This window comes from Gadus macrocephalus, chromosome 23 (genome assembly GCF_031168955.1).
Source record: "Gadus macrocephalus chromosome 23, ASM3116895v1".
NCBI lineage: Eukaryota > Metazoa > Chordata > Actinopteri > Gadiformes > Gadidae > Gadus > Gadus macrocephalus.
The window spans coordinates 158,845-177,291 of record NC_082404.1 but is presented as its reverse complement, the minus strand read 5'-3'; the positions used below and the strand labels follow the sequence as shown (position 1 = coordinate 177,291).

The window sequence follows — 18,447 nt, the reverse complement described above, 5'->3', positions numbered from 1 at the left end:
AACAGCAATAAAACGGAGCTCCTGGTCGTGGCCCCCAAGTCACTGCTCAGGAAGGTTGGGGATCTTCTGCTGGAAGTGGATGGCTGCCCTATCACCCCATCCCCCGTAGTCCGCAACCTGGGTGTCATCCTTGACCCCACCCTGTCATTTCAGCCTCATATCAACAACACCACAAAATCTGCATTCTTCCATCTGAGAAACATCGCAAGACTCCGACCCTCACTCTCAGACTCAGTCACTGAAACACTCATCCACTGCTTCATCTCCACCCGTCTGGACTATTGTAATTCCATCCTCACAGGTCTCCCCTCCAAAACCTTGGACCGACTGCAATATGTTCAGAACTCAGCTGCTAGGGTTTTAACTGGCACTAAGCCCTGGCAGCACATCACCCCCATCCTGATGCAACTCCACTGGTTACCTGTTAAGTTCCGGATCAAGTTTAAAATCCTCTTACTCACCTACAAGTCCCTGCATGCTCTGGCCCCCCGTTACCTCTCTGACCTCCTTCATCCCTACACCCCCCTGCGGTCCCTCAGGTCCTCTGCTAAGGACCAGCTGGAAACCCCCCGCACCAGACTCAAGACCTTTGGGGACAGGGCCTTCTGCGCCTCTGCCCCCACTCTGTGGAATCTGCTCCCCCTCCATATCCGCTGTGCCACTTCAGTGGAGTCATTCAAAAAGCTCCTGAAGGCACACCTCTTCTTAGAGGCCTATGGCCTTTAACCTGCCCCCCCCCCCTGTGTACACCTCTTGTTAAGCGACCTTGGGTACCTTGAAAGGCGCTATATAAAAATTGAATTTATTTATTATTACAAGCCGTATGAGCTGAATAAAGTTTTACTGTTTTCCCAGGTTAGACCCAGTCTGTGGCATCATCAACAGCATCAGCCACATTAAGGTGGCGCAGATTCAGAAAATGGCTTTTCCTCTTCTTCCTCGCCCCTAATGATGCAGGATGAGAGATAAACACACAGGGGAGTACTTCTACACTGGTAACCACATGATGGAGCACGATTGTAGGACAGACACAGGGAAAACACCTGCCGTGGCACTTCCATTTCCACCGTAGGAGACCATTCTAAATTAGCTAAGTTGTGCTATTGCAGCATATATGTGGGCCGTTACACTGAGTTGTCCTGCATTGGCCAACACTGTGAGAATCAGAAAAAAATACACAAAACACAAAAAATGGAGATAATAACACAAGTTCACGTTGGAAACGCATCATATAGAGAGGTCATTACACTGAGGCCTACCTGAGTATTGGCCTGATAGTGATAACGCAGCATATAGACAGGTCATTACACTGAGGCCTACGTGAGCATTGGCCTGATAGTGGTAACGCAGCATATAGACAGGTCACAGGGGCCTGCCTGAGTATTGGGGCGGCAGTAGCTCAGGAGGTAGAAATGGCTGGTCACCTGAAGGTTGCTGGTTAGATGACCGGCTCCTCTTAGCTGAGTGTTGAGGTGTCCTTGAGCAAAGCAGCTAACCCTAATTGCTCCCGACGAGCTGGCTGTCGCCTTGCATGGCAGACTCCGCCGTTGGTGTGTGAATGTGTGCGTGAATGTTCAATGTGAGGCAATATTGTAAAGTGCTTTTGGTGGTCAATGGTTAGAAAAGCGCTTTATAAATGCTGTCCATTTATTGGCCTGATAGTGGTAACGCAGCATAAAGACAGGTCATTACACTGAGGCCTACCTGTTTATACAGAACAACAAGTACACGAAATCAACACAAACTCTGTGTTGTGTTTCTGTCTCACACACTTACTAGCTCTTTCGTTTTGGCTTCTCCATACCACTTCCTCTGACCTCACGGGTCCCAGTAGAAATGTTAACGAGCTACGATAACGAGACAGGGTCCTTAATGAGGGTCCTTAATGAGGGTCCTTAACAAGGCTCCCCATACCATGTGCAAACCGTTTGTTCAGACATGCTTGGCATGCACCTGGCTCCAGAATATTTAGATAAACCGTGGAGATCAGAGGTGTCCCTTTGGCATATGGGAACACAACAGATTGTACTCATGCACACTTTCAGTATGTAGACGCAAAGATACACAGACGGTCAATTAATCAGGAGGAATTCTAAAGGGGTTGTTGAAGAGAGGCAGGTTGGAACAGTGTCCGGGAACAGATTTCAGTTTGATTCAGGAAAAAAACAAAGCATAAACATCGAGTTCAGGCAGAATAAAGGTTTCCACTGTGGATCAGAACAGCTCGCAGAGCCCAGAGTTTACCTTAAAGTGTGTATTGGAAGTTAGATACTGCAGTGAAGAATCATATAGGAAAAAAAATTCGAATAAACGATTTTTTTGTTTTTATTGATAAATCTACACTCCAAGTGGCATCTTGAGCCGTTTTTGTGATACAATTTTACTTCTGCATCTCAAACGCTCGTTTTCGAGCGTGACGTAGGAATTGGTAGACGGACATTCTAATCATCATAGACTACATAGGCAACATAACAACAATGAATAACAGTTTCGGACCACTACAATTTTGAGCCAGCTAGCCGTGAGGGAGAACAGCAACCACCTAATAGGGGGAGACACCATGGCAATAGGAGGGAGATAGAGTTGTGGTGTCAGGAGAATTATGGTGAACCAGGAGCGGCTGAACATCAACACGGCCACGGAGGAAGAGCTCATGACCCTGCCCGGGGTCAACCGCCCCGTGGCACGGAGCATCGTGGAGTACCGGGACTGCATCGGGGGCTTCAAGAAGGTGGAGGACCTAGCGCTGGTGAGTGGGATAGGCGCCACCAAACTGGAAATTATTAAAGTGGAGATCTGCGTGTCGAGTAGGACCAGTTCGTCGCAGCACTCCCCGTCCTCCCTGCCGAGAGACCCGGAGCATATGTCCTCCCCTAACCCTCCTGCAGCGGCATGAACATCAACACCGCCACCCCGCCGCAGCTCATGAGCATCCGCGGCATCACGGAGAAAATCGCCCGGAACATTGTCGCCTATCGGACCCAACACGGTCCGTTCAAGAGCATCGAGGACCTGGTTCGGGTCGATCACATAAACTGCTCCCTACTGGACAAGATCCGTTTCCAGGTGTTTGTGGAGCGCTCAAGAACTCCGTCCACCAATACCAACGGCGGGCTGACCTACACGGGTCGCTCCCATCCGAGCCCAACCTCGTTCAGCCTCCGGAGCGACGACCTCGACCTCCCGCCGGGAGGACCCACGCAGATGGTGTCCCTGCGGCCCCGCGTGGCACCGGCCCCGGGCCCGCGGGACGGCCGGGCCGCGGTGCGCCTGGCCACCTGGGACCTTCAGCGCTGCTCCAGTGAAAAGGCCAACAACCCTGGCGTCAAAGAGGTCGTGTGTATGACCCTACTGGAGAACGAGTGAGTACAACTAACGTGAGGGTTTGCGCTGATGTTGTGTCTTCTTGGGACACGTTGTTTCCTTTGTGCAAACACGTTGGTGTCAGGGGATTTCATGTACGATAACTAAACCGGCTAGGCAACGCAAACTAACATTCTGAGCCAAACTGAACACAGAGCCCCAGACCTGCATGTCTACCCTGGGTCTGGACCCCCAGACCTGCATGTTGGTCTAGACCCCCCCAGGCCTGCATGTCTCCCCTGGATCTAGACCCCCCAAGACCATATGTCTCCAGCCCATCTCCAGTGAGTGCAGCCGTTTGACTTCCAGGCGTCCGGCCCAGCATCCTGTAAAGGTTGCGTGGAGGCGTGTGTGTTTGCACAGCACTAGCTTGCGATCAATCACAAGATCCCATGATGGTTGTGTTGAGAGAGGGAGACGTTCTACACGGACACGCCCACTCGTCTGCAGGCTGTCGGCGGAAGCCCAGATCCGTGCTGGCGGTGTGAGGCAGCGGGGTTATTACAGGTTATCAGCTCAGACTGGGTCCACTCATGACAATGCAAAACAAACACACGCAGAGGCAGCGGAGGAGCCGCGCAAATGAACGTGTATTTGGTGACAGAGGCGAAAAAAAAGTCCTTTCTCTTCACCTGTACAAAATGCACCCAGGCTCGAAAGCCTGCTCCATCCTTTCTCCGATCGGGGAAACTGTGAAATCGGAGATGGTCGGACAGGAGGTCGGAGTTGGAACAACCCCCACAGATACAAAACCTCATCTCGTCGATTAGAAAAACCCCAAAACCACAGGGGGGGGAAATACAAGACCGCTCACCGCGGTAACTACTCACAACTGAGGCAGCAACAGCGACCGCGTCTACCAATTCCTACGTAATATGACGCGTTTGACGTATCACATAAAAAAACAACGTTTTTTGAAGCCTTGCTCAAAATAGTCACTTTTTTGCCGATATACCTTTTTAAACTGATAAAATCCTACATTTTAATTTCAAAGGGCAATTTTCAGAGAATGTAATGTATAAATATTTTTAAAAACATTAACTTCCAATACGCACTATAAGGGCAACTTCCTTATCCTCCTCCTCTTCTTCCTCTCTCTGTCACTCCTTGTCTAGACACAATACGCAGGTCTTATTTGTGTGTGGTTTTCACTCTCCATTGTTATGCTCCCTCTATTCAGAAAACCAGAAAGAGTGGCCAAACACCTACCTTACCACGTGGGGTGAAATTTGATTGCAGCTGTTTTATTATCATTGTGAATTAGGACAAACTTAAACACAATCTTCACATCACATGAGCCAAAGTAGACTGGAAAACAATGTGAAAGGTAATATTCACCAAAAGAACAGCTTCTCTGTTCACATCCAGCCTCGCCTCTGTTGGTCCGCCTAACCCTGACACCCTGCTCTACAAGAGACCAAACAAAGGACAACCAATGAAGGTATGCAGATAGGCTACAGAAGCTTCAAAGCAGAGGTTTTCAAACTGTCAAGGCAGGTCTTGGTCTCTTACCCCGGGAACATGTCAGGACACGACATGCGAAGCACCTCAAGCATCCCAGCGTGGCAAGCTCCTTGACACGCCTTAAGCTGGCGTGGCCTTCCACCTTTTAGGCCCCAATCAGCAACCCCTCCCCCCCCGCCTCCCCCCCCCCCCCCGCGGCCAGTCACCTGCCGCTCAAGGGTGCGCCGGGCCGGGCTCAGTGGGACCTGTCCCTTCCCATCAGCCTCCTTGTTTGTTTGTTTGGGCTGCTGTTTCTACACAGGCCTTAACTCACAGTCCTGTCTGTGTTCAGGATGGAGGGCTTTAGCAGGCACTTCAGTGAACCCAGGGTCAAATTCTTATTGAATGGGGAAACTTTTTTAAAATTTGATTTCATACTGCTGTACTCTTTTTCCAACGTCACTTTCTTTCTCCATCCTCCCGATGGCCTACGTCTACGCCCTCAACTGTCACTTAAGACAGTTTATTCAGACTTCTCCTCGCAGCCTTCGGAGGACGTCAACGCCAGTTACGTTTTAGCTTCTTTAGCTCATGTCTCCGTTAGCCCCCAATAGCCCATTTAGCTTGTTTCTCCTCGTTATCCGGTAACCTTCCTGACTCACTCTTGGCGAGTTTCAAGTCACCCTGTGCTGTTAACTCCCAGATTAAGAATTAAAACGTAATCCTCCATGCCCGTCTTTAGTAAAGCACTGTTGTTGCTGACCGATCGTTCTGCTGCACTTAAAGACCGAGTTCTAAGACCTTTCCATGTCAGAACGCACACACCGCCAAACGCATGGCACGTCAGAGTGATGGTGTGGTCGTGTTGCGTGTCCACGCTGCACCGCTCACAGCAGACGACGTGTCAGCATAAATCCTCGTCCGTTGCGACACATGTCACACAACGCTATTAACGCCTTCGCTGTCTGCACCAACATTGGCAGAGGAGACGCCACTCTCTGTCAACCACAAGACTCATTAGGGACACCAAAACGTCTCTGCTGTAGTTCTGCCTGCAATCTCCTACATTATGTGCACATACCAGTGGGGTCACTGATCACGGTCCAACAACGTATAGTATTTCCACTGATGGCTACTTTCAGGTCTGTGTTTCCCCGATACCCCCCCCCCCAGTTCAGGTCAGCCGAGGGGTCCTGACCGGCACCAGACGTCTGTTTGGTTTCCCAATACAGAAACCCTACAGCAGACTCCAACCAACCACTCCTTTTACTGGGTGAAAAATGTGTCTCTGATGTGTCTCTGGCTCTGGCTCTGAATGTGAGGTGTGTGTGTGTGAGTGGCGATGACGACTGCAGAGAAGCCATCAGATGTTCTCTAGGCGAGGGGCCTCTGTGGAGGGTGTTTCTGATCAAGGGGCCTCTCTGGTGTTTCTGATAGTATGGGCCTTTGTGCATGGTGTTTCTGAGTTTAAGGGCCTCTGTGAGGCTGTTTCGGTGGGGTCGGCTCAGGAGGTAGAGCAGGAGGACGTTTAACCGGTAGGTTGCTAGTTTGATCCCTGGCTTCTCTTAGCTGAACGTCGATGCATTGACCGTTGTAAATCGCTTTGGATAAAAGCGTCTGCTAAATGCCCTAAAGGGTGATTCTGAGTGTAGGGGCCTCTGTGAGGTTGATTCTGAGTGTAGGGGCATCTGCGAGGGTGTGTCTGGGTGTAGGGGCCTCTGTGAGGGTGATACTGAGTGTAAGGACCTCTGTGGGAGTGTGTCTGAGTGTAGGGGTCCTCTGTGAGGGTGATTCTGAGTGTAGGGTGGAGTGTGTTTCTGAGTGTTCAGCACTGTGCACCCAGCAGACTTACCCGGCGTCGCTGCTGTTCCCACAGATAAGCGCGTCCTTGGCTCCTTCCACTTTATAGAAGTTGTCTGCAAAACAAGAATTGTTATTTCGATTTATTCAATGGAGGTGTGATAAATGGATGATTAGAATACAATTTAAAATGCATTTTTGGGTTGAAATAAAGTTCTGCTGGCTTTAATCCTTGTCCAAACTACCTTTCGATTATCATGGAACCGAGTTAGTTGTTAGTTTTTATCTTTTTCGTTGTTTTTATTTACATTTTTTAATTGGAAGATTCTAATTCCATTTCTTACCATATGATATTGAAAAGACGTACCTTAGCCAACAAAAAATACAAATACTAAGAATACTTATTACACACACTAATACTTTATTCTTTCTTTCTTTCCTTCTGTATTATTCTCTTCAAAATTTGGGACCCTACTCCTTCCACAATTCTTCACCTAGAGACTCATTCCACTTTTAAAATGTTCATATTAGCTTGGAACTTTTATTTATTATTTTAAGATATTCAACTTTTAAAAGATAATTTTTATGATGGAAGTCAATGGGATGACTACCATTATAAATCCCATTCTCTGACACTTCAACTAGTTCAGACTTCGCTGCTTATTCAATAGCCGCAGGTCCTTCAACAAATTGTGTGGGATGATCAAAGGGTCATGAAGCCTGAGGACGTGACCGTTCATGCACCGGTACCGCTTGAAAAGAGGGTTGCCATTGTTCTGTATGCAGAATCGTGGCCAATCAGTTTGGCGTTCACAAATCAACTGTAAAGAAGTTTGTGTACATGTTCTGCAAGGAAGAAATGCTGTCGTTGGTCATCCACAACTTCATCAAGGTGTCCACGACAGAAGAAGCCATCGGCATAGCACGCCGATTCAAACAGAAGTTCAACATCCCACAAATCATCGGGTGCAACGATGGCACCCACATTCCAGTTTTACCGCCAAGTGATTGCTACAAAGATTTTTGTAGCAAGGCTGGCCCTCGTATGGCTGGCCGGCCCTTCGCATGTCCTCCAAGCTGTGGTGGATGACATATATCTTAAGTTTGGGCCAAACACCTTTATTTAGTTGACGTACAGTCTGTGCATCGTGAATGCTTACTAACTGCTGATATCATTCCTTATAGATTCTGGAACATCAACTCCACGGTGCCTGGGGGTGCTCACAACGCCAATGTGCTTAGGCAGTCAACGTTATTTAGCCAGGCACATCTTGCACCAAAAGTAAGCTCTACTGTATTCTGAAGCTATCTTACTGCCTGCATGAAATAATAATCAGTATAAGCCCTGTCACCGTGTATTCCAGAAAAATGTAGGTATAACCCTTTTGTATGAAACCTTAACGTTCAAAACACTGCATGAAAAGTAGCTTCTTGAGCTACTTGAGTTAAGCTACTGAAAAGTTAATTGGTACAGGAAATAGTGAAGAGCTTCTGAGAATTGTAGTAAGTTACTAGCTTAGCTTTAAGTAGTGAAGCTACTGGGGAACACTGATAATAATTTTTGTCTTTTTACATTCAGGAACCAAGAGAAATCAATGGCGTCCCCATCAACCACTTTATGTTGGGAGATCCAACTTATCCACTCATGGACTGACTCATGAAAGGCTATATCCAGTCCCCAAACAAAACCCCTGAGCAGGAGTCATTCAACGTTTATTTAAGCTCTGCAAGGACCACATTAGTGATTAAATTTGGGAGACTAAAGTCACGCTGGATAGTGTTGCTCAATGTGCGCTCAACAGGGACTTCTCACATAATCACTACCTGTGAGAAGGAGAGTGTAAATCCCATCTGGACAGATGAAGCTACTACACTTGCATTGGACATGCCACAGCCAGGTGTCCGTGCTTTCAACACCCCAGACAATGCGAATTGACAGAGGATCAGAACGGCACTTGTACATAATAGTTGTACATAATTTGTACATTTCACTGTACAGTTGACACTTGTTTCATTCAATGAATAAACAAACACTAATGAAAGTTGCATTAAGCGTTTTATTTATAACAATTATTAACACAAGTAAAACGTTTACAAAAAAATTGTAAGGAACAATTTAACACTTAAAAAAATACAAATAAATAAACACATTGAACACATTGCAAGTGGTAACATGTTTTCTGTGCGTGTTGAAGAGCAGGGCTACCTGAGCCTACAGCTGGAGGTAGAGAGGGCTGGGTGGTCCTGGGAGGCCATAAGCTGCATAACCATCTGGATACGGCGTCTGGGAATGGTTTGGGGGATATGAGGGGGCGGGTGGCTGAAAGGTCTGCATACACTCCAAAAGTGCAGCAACCATATTCGCATTGATCTCGACAATGACGTCCAACAAGCACTCGTCCCGGGGCCTCACTCCTTTCTAGACGCTCATTCCACACTTGGTTCATGTCGTCAATCTTTTGGACAATCAGATCAACATCCGTCGACTGGCGTCTCCTCCTGCTTTGTTGCTGGGACCTTGTCCCTTAAGAAATAATAGGTGTAAAGTCAGTTATGCATCCCTACAGTTCAGGCATGTGATAGCATCATGTAATCTTCTTGAAATCAGCTGTTTGTTAGGCTACATGAAATGAGTGGATGCATCGCACTCTGATGCTTTGTGTCAATAAATCACCATCTATCTGTTTTGTTTCTGGCCACTGTTTACACATTAACGCGCGGTAACGTGGCCGCCTACTGCATTCAACTCGCCTCTACTGTGGGCAAAAACAATCTTTTTCTCCTAACGTTTGCAGTGAATATTCACAAATAGCCTAGTTCTTGAACTGGCTATGGCTACACTCGCCTTGCTAGTGAATCCAACCAAGGAAAGCAGTAGCTTTGGTTAGGAAATTAAAAGAGTCTAGGCTACAACGCCCCACTGCAAAAACAAATGGGCATTCTCGTTTGATGGGGGTTCTCGTTTACGCAGACTGGAACGCCACCTTCTTCTTCTTTATCGCCTTTCTTGCTGAACAGTATTAAAATGTCAACTACTCAAACTCCTTAATCCGTAATCCGACTCTGTAACTACCCCTCGAGGTAGTTACATTGCTCGAGGGGAGACCCCTCGAGCATTCAAAGATCTCCGTCGGGATGGCGGATACGCAATGCAATTCGCCGCCCGATCTATCTTATATGTTGACGACAAACCGTGAAAATAGTGTTAATAAATTAGTTAGTAAATAAACATCCGTTGCTTTTCAAATCATATTTGGTGTTTTATTGGTCTTTAATGTGCAAAGTAAACAATGTACTGTGGCAACCCCATGCCACGGGCCAGGGGCCAGCCGCTGCAGCACCCGCCCCGTGGACGGGTGGTGGAAGGAAGATACCTCCCCCTCCACCCAGCTGTGCTAGAGGGAACATCAACCGGGCCCAGGGAATCAAGAACATTGGGGGCACCTGGGGGACCAGGAGAGAGGAGCTTTAAGGGCTGGGGACGGGGGAGACGCGAGGGAGGGCGGACCAGGAAGAGACGTGTTTTAACGAGACGTTTTCCCCACCAGGAGTAAGCCGGAGGCGTCGGGTGCTGTTTCCCCGCCGACCCAGAGGAAGGGCTGGACCAGGAGGTCCCGCGCCCTTATTCCCGATTACGGAAGAACCTTAGTTTATATGATTTCCCTTTTGTGACTGGTTTTCCAATAAAACCCGTTGCACCGCAACCCTGCTTCGTTCATTAATTCCCGAATCCCCGCCGCCGACGAAGGGGGTTGCCACAGTGGTGGAGAATGCAGGCAACGCGATCTCTGGACTTAAAACACCACCCAGACCACGATGGAGCACGCCGACCAACCCGCCACGAGGGACGAGGAGATAGACGTCCTACGGAGATGCATGGTCCGAATGGCCGAGCAGCTCGCTCGGGGTCCTGCATCCGCCGCCCCCACGAAGAGGCTGACAAAGATGGGACCGGACGACGACGTAGAGGCGTACCTTGAGGTGTTCGAGCGGACCGCGGACCGTGAACAATGGCCAGCGGACGAGTGGGGCCACATCCTAGCGCCCTTCCTGACCGGGGAAGCTCAGCGCGCCTACCGGGATCTCAACCCCCAACAGGCGGGGCATTACCCGACGCTCAAGCAGGCCATCCTCGCCCATTATGGACACAGCCTCCCCGCCCAGGCGCAGCGCTACCACGACTGGAGCTACGAACCGCTCGGCTCAGTGAGAAGCCAGATTTCCCAACTCGTCCGGCTGGCCGAGCGGTGGCTCGTAGAAGGCGACGGCCCCCCTCTGCTGGATCGGCTCGTCATAGACCGCTGCATCCGATCTCTTCCCCCCGGCGCCAAACGCTGGGCCTCCGGGAACCAGCCCCGAACGGTGAACGATCTCGTGGAACTCCTCGAGAACCATCAAGTAACCCAGCGGCTTTGCGGAGGAACAGCCCCGCCTCCCGGAGGGGGGGAGCCGCGGACCGAGCGACGCGGACGGATGACAGAGACCCCGCGCTCCCAGACACCGGTCGTCCGAGACCCCGCCTACCCGGCTCAAAACATCGTGGCCCGCAGAGGCCCCGCCCCCCCGACTCCGAGAGAGGAGTGGAGGTGCTACACCTGCGGCCAGAAGGGCCACCTGGCCCGCCACTGTCCCGGCGCAGGGGACGTGTCAATGCCCACGGCCAGTCCGTCCGACCAGAGGGGAGGAGCCTGCCTCCGCACCACCTGCTGGTCACACGAGAGGACCGTCTCGCCGAGCCTGCCGGTACGGGTGGGACGGCGCGACACCCATGCCCTCCTGGACTCAGGGAGCGTGGTCACCTTGATCCGGCCCGACTTAGCCTGTGGAACGCCCGGGCAGGACGTGGAGGTGGGCTGCATCCACGGACAGACGGAAACATACCCCACCAACCACATCACCGTACAAACCCCGAAGGGGACCTTCACGGTCCAGGCCGGGGTAGTGCCCAACCTACCCATGCCCCTGTTAATTGGACGCGACTGTCCCATCTTTGGACGACTGTTGGGGGCGGAGCTTCGCCCACCAAGACCCCGACATCCAAGGACGAGACCGCGCCAGCGACGAAGCCGACCCGTCTATATGGCAGGCCAACCCCCACAATCCCCGACTGACTCCGACGAGCCTCCGCAGAGACCCGCGAGAGAGGTAGGACGCCGGCCTCACGCCTCGTCCACGGAATCCCTTCCCCCGGGGACACCGGGCACGATGACCGCCTCCGAGCCGATACCCCCACCAGAGGAGAGTGAGAGCCCACCCCTCATTGACTTCTCCGACCTCCCCCTGGCCGTTGAGGGGCGAGCGGACAGGGGCGGACGGTTCGCCACCGCCCAGCTGGAGGATGACTCCTTAAGACAAGCCTGGGGACACGTGCAAACCCACGAGGGACTATCACGGGACTCGGTGAGTTGCCGGCAGTATCCACATTACAGCACACGGGGAGGGTTACTGTATAGGGTAATTCAGAGGGGGGGAGAGGAGGTGGAACAGCTGATCGTTCCACGGTCCTATGTTAGCAAGGTGTTGTACATGGCCCACTCACACCTCCTAGGGGCTCATCTGGGGATGGATAAGACCAGGGACCGGGTTTTAGCTAGATTTTATTGGCCAGGGGTAAAGAAAGACATAGAGGACTACTGCCGAGCCTGCCCCGAGTGCCAACGTACCGCCCCTAGACCGTCCGTACGGAATCCCCTCATACCCATGCCCCTGATCGAGGTCCCCTTCGACAGACTGGCATTAGACATCGTAGGCCCCCTCCCCAGAACTAGCCGAGGTCACCGCTACATACTGGTCATGGTAGACTACGCGACCCGCTACCCAGAGGCAATACCTCTCCGCGCCGCCACAGCCAAGGCAGTGGCAAGAGAGCTAATGACGTTATTTAGCAGGGTGGGAATAGTTAGGGAGATCTTGACAGATCAAGGCTCCTGCTTTATGTCCCGGGTGTTAAAGGACCTCCTCAGTCTGTTACAGATCCGCCACCTCCGGACCTCCGTCTACCACCCCCAGACCGACGGACTGGTAGAGAGGTTTAATCAGACCTTAAAACGCATGCTGAAAAAGGTGATGGAGGTCGATGGAAAGAACTGGGACCAGCTACTCCCTCACGTCCTGTTCGCCATCAGGGAGGTACCCCAGGCCTCCACCGGCTTCTCCCCGTTCGAGCTACTCTATGGGAGACGACCGAGAGGGCTCCTCGACATCGCCCGGGACGCCTGGGAGAGCCAACCCTCCCCCCACCGCACCATCATCGAGCACGTGGAGCAGGTGCGGGACAGGATGGCGCAGGTGTGGCCCGTGGTCCGGGAGCACCTTGGACGAGCCCAGCAAGCCCAAGCTCGGGTGTACAACCGGGGGGCCCAGCTGCGCACCTTCGACCCGGGCGACCAGGTCCTCGTCCTCATCCCGACCTCTGAGTGCAAGTTCCTGGCCAAGTGGCAGGGACCCTATGAGATCATCGACCGGGTGGGCGAGGTAAATTACCGGGTGCGGCAACCGGGGAGACGCAAGACCACCCAGCTGTACCACATCAACCTGCTGAAGCGGTGGCAACCACTGACCACTCCGCGGGATCCAACTCTCCTGACGCTGGCCGCTCGACTGCCCCCTCCAGAGGTCCCAGTGGGGGAGCTGCTGAGCCCGAGCCAGACACAGGACATGCGGGACATGGTGCTCCAACATCTGGATGTCTTCTCCGAGCGACCCGGCAGGACCACAACCGTCAGCCACGACATCCGGACAGAACCGGGAGTCAGAGTCCGCCTCCGGCCCTACCGCATCCCGGAAGCACGGCGCGCCGTCATCAGAACAGAGGTCGCCCGCATGCTGCAGATGGGGGTCATAGAGGAGTCCCATAGCGCGTGGTCCAGCCCGGTGGTTCTGGTACCCAAACCAGACGGGACCTACCGGTTCTGCAATGACTTTCGCAAACTGAACGAAGCGTCTGCCTTCGACGCCTACCCTATGCCACGGGTAGACGAGTTGATAGAGCAACTGGGCCCGGCCCGGTTCATATCCACCCTAGACCTCACGAAGGGATACTGGCAGGTCCCCCTCACCAAGCGGTCCCGGGAGAAGACGGCGTTCGCCACACCAGACGGGCTATACCAATACACCGTCCTCCCGTTCGGGGTGCATGGGGCACCCGCAACCTTTCAAAGGATGATGGACCGGATCCTACGGGCCCACAGAGAATACGCCGCCGCGTATATAGATGACATCGTAATACACAGCAGCACCTGGACCATCCATCTCCACCACCTCCGAGCCGTCCTTGGGGCGCTTCGAACCGCCGGCCTCACGGCCAACCCCAAGAAGTGTCGCCTGGGCCTGGAGGAGGCCTCCTACCTGGGCTATCAAGTCGGGAGGGGCTGTGTGAGACCCCAGGACGGAAAAGTGCAAGCCATCCGGTCCTGGCCCAGGCCGACCACCAAGAAACAGGTGAAGTCCTTCCTGGGACTAGTCGGGTACTATCAGAGGTTCATCCCCGCGTTCGCAACACTGGCCAGCCCCCTCAACGAGCTAACCCGGAGGACTCTACCCGACCGAGTGAAGTGGACGGAGGAGGTTGAGGAAGCCTTCTCCCACCTACGGCAGGCTCTCTGCACCGAGCCCGTGCTCATCACCCCGGACTTCAGCCTCCCCTTCGTGGTACACACGGATGCGTCTGAGGTGGGGCTGGGAGCCGTTCTATCACAAGTCCGGTCAGGAGAGGAGCATCCGGTGACCTTCATCAGCCGGAAGCTCCTGGCCAGCGAAAGGGCATACTCAACGGTGGAAAAGGAGGCGCTGGCAATCAAGTGGACCCTAGAAAAGCTCCGTTACTACCTCCTCGGTCGGAACTTTAGCCTGGTCACCGACCACGCCCCCCTAAAGTGGATGGCAACGGCCAAGGACACCAACGCCAGGGTGACGCGCTGGTTCCTGGCCCTACAAGACTACCGCTTCCAGGTGGTCCATCGACCCGGAAGGGCCCACGGTAACGCAGACGCACTGTCCCGAAGGGACGCCTGCCTAGGGCTAACAGGAGGAACCCCCGGCTTGCTGCTGAGGATGGGGGTGTGTGGCAACCCCATGCCACGGGCCAGGGGCCAGCCGCTGCAGCACCCGCCCCGTGGACGGGTGGTGGAAGGAAGATACCTCCCCCTCCACCCAGCTGTGCTAGAGGGAACATCAACCGGGCCCAGGGAATCAAGAACATTGGGGGCACCTGGGGGACCAGGAGAGAGGAGCTTTAAGGGCTGGGGACGGGGGAGACGCGAGGGAGGGCGGACCAGGAAGAGACGTGTTTTAACGAGACGTTTTCCCCACCAGGAGTAAGCCGGAGGCGTCGGGTGCTGTTTCCCCGCCGACCCAGAGGAAGGGCTGGACCAGGAGGTCCCGCGCCCTTATTCCCGATTACGGAAGAACCTTAGTTTATATGATTTCCCTTTTGTGACTGGTTTTCCAATAAAACCCGTTGCACCGCAACCCTGCTTCGTTCATTAATTCCCGAATCCCCGCCGCCGACGAAGGGGGTTGCCACAGTACAAAGTAAAAAAGGTGCAAAAATGTCAAACCGGAGAAGTGATCGCGGAAATTATTTTGTTCGAGGACCAATCACAGTGCTTGCCGTCTCCGTTGCATCGACGGATAGTTAAAAAATAATGGATGTGCACGTAAGCTACGGAGAGGGTCTCTGACAAGCTCTCCGGCTACGGAGAAGGCTCTCCGTGTCTACGTACAGCACTTTACCGAGGACTATAAACCAGCCTAAATTTGTTTCAAAATGTGATTTAGTAGTAAGTACGGATAGCATAGAACATATAATGTTAGCCAAGGGAGGCTCCATGATTGCTAAATCTAACGAGAGAGGTAAAATTGCCAATAAGGAATGAAAGCATAGTATGCCTTGCGACTATGCTTCGCAGTATGCCTTTGCGAAACCCAGTATGTCTTTCGCAACACCGTGTGATTGGCAGATGAAACGCTACCAGGTGTGTCATGACGGAAAAGCCCAAGCCTGCAGCTGGACCCTTCTCACAACGGTTCCCCATATTTTGATGCAGTTAGAATATTGAAGAACTTACCAGGTAAATCAACTGAATTGTTGGTTATTGTAGGCAGTGGAGTACTAGTTATACTCCTCTCCTTTTCAGAACTTTCTGACCTAGGTGAGGACCCAGGTGAGCCTTCGGGCAGTTGGATTTGTGACACATGATGTTTCCTCCGGGTCCAACGTTTTGTAATTTTTATAATTTGGCCATTTAGGGGACGGTCTGTTACACATGTTCCAACACATATTTAACACGTTTCCCCTTTAGCCAACAAAATGGCTCAGCTAGCATGTGGCCTCTAGGTTAGCTTTAGGGTAAGGTTATAGCAACATACCTGTGGCAGATTGCTCGAAACCAACATCCAAGTCATTTTGTCTTGCTTGGGACAGAGGTCGTCTCCCAAGGAGTTCGTCCAAAAGTTCAAAGACCAGACATGAAGCATGCTGACAACCACGCCACCATTCCATTGTGCTGTTTAGCGCCAAGTAATGCCTTCTTGATGTTTTTCCAGCGTATTCGGAACCTGCTCCGGGGTCCTCAGGAAGGCGGCTTCCTCCATTTTCTTGGCTACCTTTTTAAATAAATCACAGTTTCTTGTATTCCTCCCATCCATGTACTGTGAAATGTGCATATCCTTTAATTGGTTAAGAATGAAGCGAGTCTCCTCGTCTGAATAGTGTGTCTTGCTCCTTGACCTGTGCATCATGTTGTTTGCGGTTTTGAACAGCGACAACACAACTATCGCCTCCTTCTACTTCTGGCTCAGGGTCCCTGGGAAAAATCTTGAGCATGCGCAGAACGAATAATCCGAGTCCAATCGAATTTAACGTATACATGCATGATTAATTATACTATGAATCGAATAATCTAGTTTAAATTTTCGATTCAATTTTAGTCTGACTAAGGTGTATACATGACACTCAATAATCCAATCATAGTTGGACTAAGCCAATAATTCGATTTTCTTTGTTGATTTTTTGTTGTTGACTGTTATTTCATGGAAAATGTTACAAGCTGAATTAACATTTGTTTTGTTTGCAAGTATTTTATTATTGTTATCATATTTATATATTTTTTCAATAGAGGGAGCACACAATTTAATGGGAGGTGCAATGCATGCTTATGCAGTCCGTAGAACCGGGCCTGTTCATTGGCGCTAAAACTATTATCCGATTGTTTGATTGATTGTTATATATCGGGCGTTTGTGTGTGGGGACCCCCGTTTATTTATCGCTAGAGGCTAGGTGCCTCTTAAATATCTGGTTTACATCCGGTAGAAGCTAAATGCTAACAACTATGCTTAAAGAATATCTATTTCAAGTCATGCTATCTGCACAAATGATGTGTCACATGAAAGCTGTGACTCAACATAGTCCAGCAGTACAAGCCTTATCATTTTATGAGCTTACCTCGAATAACGTCAATAAGACACTTTTCCAGGGACCAGTTTCCCGAAAGCATAGGTAGCCTAAGTGGCTTGTGTAGTTCGTCGTACGAGCATTGTACAGTTTTCACACCGTTTCCCGAAAGCATCGTTGCATAACATATATTGGAAAACACTCGTAGCTAACTAGGGCTCCGTGGTACTCGTAGAGTACTAAGAGCATCGCAACTTTAGCCTCAGTGGAGTCACCAACTGGACATTCATGGGTATTGGATGTGTTTTATTAAAACACATCCAATACCACTGAATGTCGAGCAGTTTCGCAATACCCCGAAAACAGTGGTTAGCGCCGATATATTACTCGTAGACCACTGTTAGATTTAAACAGCAAAGACAGAGACATGTTAGAAGGCAACGACAACAACATTTATTGCAGCATTTTAAAACCAAAAATAAGTGCGTAGCCGAAATTTACAGATCAAACTCCATGTCACAAGGCAACCCTATCACAAGCAAATAAAAAAAATCGTATGACTTCACGGCTCTTGTGTGGGAGGTTGCTTTCGAGCCAAGATGAAAACATGGATTATTCAGTGAACGTAGACTGCTGCGGGAAACTGTGCTGTGATTGCCCGCACCATTATACCTCTGCCCAACAATAGGGGTAGGATCTAGACCAAGCTCTCCTAATCGGTTCAGCAATAGCCGTGTCAATGCCTAGCTTCTGCATATGAATGAATGGAAAGTTGCATTTATAATGATTACATCAACGATTCTAGACTAGAGAGTGCACGCCAATCAATGAAACCTTATGTGGAATCAGAGAAAGTCTGCTCTCTTTGCTGCGCAAAGCATGTTTTAGAAATCAGCACATTAAGATAAATGTAAATGTAGTTGTCACACAGCCAAAAGCAATTTTTTATTTTTGTAAACATGAAATTATTTCAGGGGGAAAAATGCTGTGAAAAAATGTACGCACAGTGCGTTCAGGATTAGGACTGCTACAGCTTAGGTCGGCCTAGACTTAATCAAATGTGATTTAATATTTTTAGCATTCATATTATTGTAGTCTATTCTTTCCGTAGGCTACTCTGCTGATGGCCTTGATGGGGAGATATTTTTTGGCTGCCACAAAATATACAGTTACATCTAACAACATTCCTGCGTCTCAACCTCCTACAGAGCCCATTTTAGCGCCGTGTCAGTGGAGAAGCCTACGAACGAGCAGTATACACACGTTCATGTTAAAAGGAGTTTTGGGAAATGCACAGAACATTTTTACGAACTTTTGAAAGATCATTCGTGAGAACCTTCGTATGAGCATGGATCCATCGTTATCGGGAAACTGGGCCCAGGTTAGTTCGACACACACACACACACACACACACACACACACACACACACACACACACACACACACAC

General features: G+C 50.7%; 1 protein-coding gene and 1 long non-coding RNA gene across 2 annotated transcripts in view; one reads left to right on the top strand and one right to left on the bottom strand.

Moving 5' to 3' along the window:
• The window catches only part of LOC132452074 (sodium channel protein type 4 subunit alpha B-like), a 318,084-nt gene that overhangs the window by 208,993 nt on the left and 90,644 nt on the right, over nt 1-18,447 (bottom strand). The window contains 1 exon segment of the mRNA XM_060044440.1: nt 6,659-6,722. Within this exon segment, the coding sequence (XP_059900423.1) occupies nt 6,659-6,722 (64 nt within the window).
• The window catches only part of LOC132452088 (uncharacterized), a 399,718-nt gene that overhangs the window by 364,466 nt on the left and 16,805 nt on the right, over nt 1-18,447 (top strand). The window lies entirely within an intron of this gene.